The sequence below is a fragment of the Neofelis nebulosa genome, chromosome X (genome assembly GCF_028018385.1).
Source record: "Neofelis nebulosa isolate mNeoNeb1 chromosome X, mNeoNeb1.pri, whole genome shotgun sequence".
NCBI classification, from domain to species: Eukaryota; Metazoa; Chordata; class Mammalia; order Carnivora; family Felidae; genus Neofelis; species Neofelis nebulosa.
This window is the reverse complement of record NC_080800.1, coordinates 43,200,110-43,205,884: the sequence shown is the minus strand read 5'-3', so window position 1 is coordinate 43,205,884 and position 5,775 is coordinate 43,200,110. Positions and strand designations below refer to the sequence as shown.

Below are 5,775 nucleotides of genomic sequence, written 5' to 3'. Positions count from 1 at the left end.
GACCACAGGCTCCTGGCGAAAGAAGCCACCCAGGTTCTAGCCTTGCTATCTGCTCATCAGCTGAGGGTCTGGAGGATTCCTGCCTGGAGCTGTGGGTATATAGGTGCACTCCCGCTACAACGGGCCCACCTCTGCATTCCCCGTGCCACGAGCAAAGATTATCTGTGAGCCCTGCACACTTCCCCAAAAGTGAAACGAATGCGGAGAGAAGCAGGAGTTGGGGAAGAGAAACCGAGTGGGGAGAAAGCACGCCCGGCTGAGGATCAGCAAAAGCAGACCCCGCTAGAGGCACAAGTGAAACAACACGAAGTAAGTTTGTCAATGGCTGCAAGAAGAGGCCCTCCTTGAAACCAGATCGACCCACCCCCTCATTTACGGGATGAACTCAGGAGCCCCACCCGGCCTACAGCACCTGGCAAGTCAAGACTGGGTCGAACCATTTTATTACCACCCCCGCTCGAAACCAGAAGCGCTGGTCTGGCCCGTCCGGAGGGCTGTACCACTGACACCGCGAGGGGAGCATGAGCTGGTCCGCTGCTCAGCAGGAAGCAGGGTGAGACAACACAGAGAGGAAGCTCTCCCCGCCCATGATAGCGATGCTAGTGTGCGGCCGGCGGGGCACACCAGATACAGGTTGGGCTGTACCAAGGGAGCACTGAACCCTCTGTTACATGCTCAGTGCCTCCGCCTCCCAGCTGCCATCTCCAGAGCAAGCTGCGCAGCCCCTGGGACCCCTAGGGCCCGCGAGAGCCGTTCCTCACTCGGCACCAGCCAGGGTCCCGGGGAACCTGGGGTTCGGTCATCAGGGTCCTCTGTGCGGCGCTCAGGTGGAGGAACCGTGGGGCAGTCGGCTGCCCCCTCTGGGCTAGGCTCTGGGCTGCCCTGGGTTTGGGCCGTAGTACGGGATAGCGGGTGCTGACGTGGGGAAGCGCTGGCGCTGCGAGACTTCATCACCTCTGGTCCCCCAGGATCTGGCCTGCGATCTGGGGATGGCAGAACTGCAGGTTAGATTGGGCGATAGGATGGGGAACTGAGAGCCGAGCCCCATAGTGGAGCGTGGCAGGGAGGCTCCAGGGGCTGCAGGAGACAGAGACCCCAATCCTTAGAGAAATATCCCTTTGAGGACTGGACACAACATTCAGGAACCGATGCCACCCCTCAAGACCCCCCCAACACTTTTCCCAAGACCGTGCCCCACCTGAATCCAGAACATCCCCCCCCAAAATAATTTCCTACAATCCCCAAAGGAAATCAAACCCTGACCGTGACCTCAAGATGCCAAACCCCTCCTATCTCGGACCGTAGACTCTCCCTTTCCTTAACCCACCTCCCTCTACTCCCAACCTTTTCCCTAATGGACCCCTCAGCTTTGGAACTAGACCCCCTACCCTCTGTATCCCCCTCGCTTCACCATCCCATGCTCTCCCTGCTGAGACCCATTCTGCCTTCTCATGTGAGGACCACAACTCTTCCTTCTGAACACCCACTTTTACCCCAGACCCGTTCTCCCCACTCCTCTCCCAGTACCTCAAAAGCCTCCACTCTAAAATCTACTTTTATTCCTATCTGGGACCCTGCCCTTCCCAACCCTGCTTTTGGTAATACCATGACCCGTCACAGGCAGTGAACTCTGACCCTGCCCACTGAGACCACCACCTCTTCGTGCCCTGGACCCCAGCCTCTCCACTCTGCCACCCTCTCCTTCCTCTCACAGATCTCTGACCCCTCTCCTTTGGGAAACCCACCATCTCCTTTCTGAGGCCCTCCCATCCCCTCAGGCTTGCCGGGGTGGGTTTCAAGGGGCCTGCTTAATACAAGGCAGAGACGGGGTCCGCCTGCGCGGATCCGCTCCACCACCTGCGCGTGGGTGAGGCCCTGCGTTGGCTCTCCGTTGAGGTGGAGCACGAGGTCCCCGGCCTGCAAGAATACAAGGCGAGGGGTGTTGTAAAAAGAACAGATGGAGAACACCCCAACAAAGGGTAAGGATTGGGCTAGCCCTGTTTAATGAAGGGTGTCTTATACCTTACCTGCAAGCGACCACAGCGCTGTGCCGGCCCATCCTTCAGCAGCCCACGCACTGCCAGAGGAGTATCCCCGGCTGAATCTTGGCCTCCGCTTAATGTGAGGCCAAAGCCCGCGGAACCGCGAACCAGTTCCACATAGAACCGTCCAGAGGCCTGGAGCGGCTTCGAAGCAGAACGTGCCTTATTCTGGGTCACTTGGGGCGGTGCGGTAACTGTACCCAAGGTCTCTGACCGGTGATGCTGGAGTAAAGACACAAGTGTACATACATTTCCAGTCTAAAAACAGGTGGCATTCTTTAAGAAGACAAAATGGTACCTGGGGCCGGTGATCCACAAAAGTGGCATTAGGCAGGCGACTGTCTGTAACCTCTATGTCGGCAGAATCTAGCACACTAATGGCTGGAAGATGGAAAAGGCAATCAGAGGGGTACTCCATGGAAACCACCAAGGATCTACCCCGATTTAACATTCTAGCCTCACCTCATTTCCTTGCCTGTGGAATGCAGAGAGACACACGCACTCATTTAACTGAACTCAGCACACCTGAATAACTGACTTGACCCTACCTTTTTAAGTAATAAATCTGGGTCCGGCTAATAGAATAAGCCTCCAGACTTTCCTACGGCCCTCTAATACACACGAAGATCTCGCTCCTCATATTAACACCCTCAGGCCCTCCCTGGAGGGTGCAATTCCAAGATTGGGCTCCGGAACTTTCCAGGCTCCGCCCTCTAACTGGCCTATAAACTTCAACCCATTCCTGACATTTCGAGTCCCGCCCCTTCGCGTTTGTAGGCTCCACCCCCTGGAGTGGCTTTCCAGGACCGCCCCTTAGCCAAGTGCCCGCCCCCAACGCTCTCCAGGACCCACCTTCTCAGAAATGCCATTCAAAGCCCCACCGACAGGGATAACCAATCCGGCCCGCACTCACAACTAGCCATGCGACATTCACCTACTGCAGTAACCTTCCCAGTGTCCCCTCCTGGAGGAATAGTCTAGGATCACGTCAGGGCTCTCCCGTCTCGCAGCTCCCTCCGAGCCCCGCCCCACCAGTCCCCCCCAGGGGAGCATTGGCCCCACTCAGGGGAGCAACCAACCATCCCGGGTCCGCTACGTCAGAATCCGGCTCCAGTCAGACCCCGCCCCCCGGGAGGCCCCGCCCCGACCCCGACACGCACCGGCCTTGGGGCGCAGGCGCAATGTGGCGCCCGTCCTGCGTACCAGCGCCGCCACGTCGGCCGCAGCTCGGGCCGCCAGGGGGCGCGCGTCCAGCCGCGCCAGGAGCTGCCGGGCTCTGGGGCCCGCGGGCAGGGAAAGGCCCCGGCCTGCGCGGGTGAAAGGAACAGGTCAGCGCCCGCCGGAGCCTCGGCCAACCCCCACGCTCCCCGACGTCCGAAGACCTAGAATGCCCCTCAAGATCTTCAGAGCCCCCCGACCACTCGCTCGATAGTTCCGAAGGTCGCCCACTGCCCCTCTCAACTCCCGCGACCCCCAGACCATCGCGAGTATGCCGGTGGACCCCCGCCTGCCCCCACCATAATCCTGGAGATAGCTATTTGGCCGAAATATTCCCGGACCCTTCCGAACATCTTGGGACTATCTCTGGAGGTCTCCGACTGCCCCTTCATAACCCCAGATTCCAAACTCTTTCCGCACGATATCGAGAGGGACCCGGATTTCTCCAGATGCCCCGACAGAACAGGGTCGGCCGCCGCTGCGGCCCCGGCACCCCCGATTCCCCTTCCAGATATCCAGGTATCCAGATACCCTGATGGCCCACGTAGTCCCAGATTGCCCCTCCATTTATCCCAGAGGCTCCCCGCCTAACGCCCCCACCCCCGCAATTCACTACAGACCCTGAGTGCCCAGGTGTCCCCAGTGGCCCGGGCAGACCCCTGTGGCACAACTCCCCGGAGACTCCTGAGAGCCCCCGGGTCTGGTACACGGCTCCGCGGTGCGGATGCGGGTGCGGGTACGGGTGCAGGTCGGAGACCTGGAGCCCAGCCCGGGTCGCCGGGCCCCCCTGCTCGCCGCCGCCGCCACCGCCACCGCCACCGCCACTAGGGCGCCGGGGCTGCTTTGTTTACTACCTGTCGGAAGGAAAAGGTGAGGAGCAGACAGGCGGGGCGAGGGGTGACAGGGACGCGCCCAGTCCCTCCCCACCCTCCCGTACCTCCTCTGCTCCCCCTAGGGTCCGTGACGCCCCCCGCGCGCGGCTCCATGACCCGAAGTCGGTCGGGTGGACGCACGGCCGCCAGCGACGCGTTTGGAGCTACTGGGCGCGCTCACCTGGCGGCCCGCCCGAGCCTGGGCGCCGCTGTAGCCGGCTGGTCCCGTGCCCGGCGACCTGACCCGCGCAGTCACCTACCTGGCGGCAGGCAAGGAGGCCTGGCTGTGGGAGCCAGCGTGAGCGCTTGGCCTCCCTCTACCTCAAGCGCCCCCTCTGCTCTCCCAGGACCCTGGGCTGTGCTCCTTTTCCCACCCAGGAGAGGCTTTATTCCGTGAGCGAGAAGGGGAAGTCGAGGCCCAGAAAAGTTAAGGTCCCCGCCCCAGCTCTGACAACTAAACACGGGGGTGCAGAAGTGGAACCCACGTTTACCAGAGAACTCTGCAGCCTCCAACAGAGCTTTGCTCCTGGTAGTTACTCGGTACATTTGCAGTGAACGTTGGCCTGAGCCAGGACCTACTTGGGAACTGGAAGAGTCTGTTGAGCTGGGCAGGGGGTAGCCCTTGAGGAGACTTGGGTACCACGGGAGGGTTTGGAGCCCTGAGCATGATAGGGCTGGGAGACTCAAGAAGCTGGGAAGGGCAGGTGCCCTGGAGAGTGGAGGGGTGGTAGGGGCCTGGACTTGAGGAGGCTTTGAAGGCCCCCCTGTTGGGAGGGGACACCAGCCAATGAGAGGTGAGAAATGAGGCCTCTCTTAGGTATTAAAAGTGGGGGCAGCCTGGGGACAGAGGTCCGGGGGGGGGGCACTTGGGCACAGTGCTACTGTAGTGGAAGGAGGAATGGGGTGCAATGAGAGACCGTCTGTGACCACCGTGACCACCACTTTGTGGAGGAAGAAACTGAGGGGCACAGGGGCTCAGACACCTGTCCAGGGCCCTACAGCCGGCCAGTCTCAAGAAGCTTACCCCCAACATGCACTGTTTCTGTGACTTTCACCATAAGCTGTGGACACACTGTGTCCTGATGCTCATTCTGCGTGGCCGGGCAGCCTCTCTGGGCCACCTTTCAGGGTCTCTGTGGTGTCATAGGTGAGAGGGGCGGAATGGTCCCTGCTTTCCTTCCTCCTGGAATGTTGTGGCCCTCCCACCTCTGATCTGACCTTGTCTGAAGGGAAATACACTGGACCTTGTTGACTGACTTTCCCTGCTCTAGTTCCAACTTCAAGCAGTAAAGATGGAAAGCACAGCTTTCAATATGGGGCTCATGGCTCTGGGAACTGGTGATTGGTGTAGTGGGGTGATTACATTCTGCAAAAAGAGAGCTTCAGGCTGTGTGGATTGGTGGACATGAGGTTTTGCAGGGTTTGTGCACTCTTGTAAGGTGAGGCGGGGGGGCGGGGATGATGAGGGGAGGCTTTCAGGCATTGACAGCCTCAGTGCTTTGGAAATGGGTCATGGAACTTGCCAAGTGGATGGGGGTTCCAGGGTCTAGAAATGAGAAAAGCTTCCAGAGTAGGAGATGCTCAGTTTTGGGTGACTGTGGGAAAGAATGGGATGTCTAGGGTCATCCAGGTCATGATCTCAC

At 59.8% G+C, this 5,775-nt stretch overlaps 1 protein-coding gene across 2 annotated transcripts; it reads right to left on the bottom strand.

Annotated features, from left to right (window-relative positions):
- Window positions 1-426: 426 nt before the first annotated feature.
- Window positions 427-4,307, bottom strand: MAGIX (MAGI family member, X-linked). Of its 2 annotated transcripts, XM_058713039.1 has the most exons (6): window positions 4,198-4,307; window positions 3,203-3,349; window positions 2,341-2,423; window positions 2,028-2,264; window positions 1,746-1,917; window positions 427-983 (listed from the first exon to the last, which is right to left on the bottom strand). In XM_058713039.1, exons 1-6 carry the CDS (start codon window positions 4,244-4,246, stop codon window positions 676-678), a joined length of 996 nt encoding a protein of 331 aa, XP_058569022.1. In that variant the 5' UTR covers window positions 4,247-4,307; the 3' UTR covers window positions 427-675. The 2 variants fall into 2 exon arrangements, with proteins under 2 accessions (XP_058569022.1, XP_058569024.1); XM_058713041.1 differs by lacking the exons at window positions 3,203-3,349; window positions 4,198-4,307 and adding an exon at window positions 2,981-3,110.
- Between the last annotated feature and the right edge of the window lie 1,468 nt (window positions 4,308-5,775).

Coding starts and splice junctions, on each gene's coding strand:
- MAGIX (XM_058713039.1), bottom strand. CDS start 4,246: ATGGAGCCGCGCGCGGGGGGCGTCACGGACCCTAGGGGGAGCAGAGGA. Junction 3,350..4,197: donor CCCTAGGGGGAGCAGAGGAG/GTACGGGAGGGT, acceptor TCACCCGCGCAG/GCCGGGGCCTTTCCCTGCCC. Junction 2,424..3,202: donor GCGCCTGCGCCCCAAGGCCG/GTGCGTGTCGGG, acceptor TCCATCTTCCAG/CCATTAGTGTGCTAGATTCT.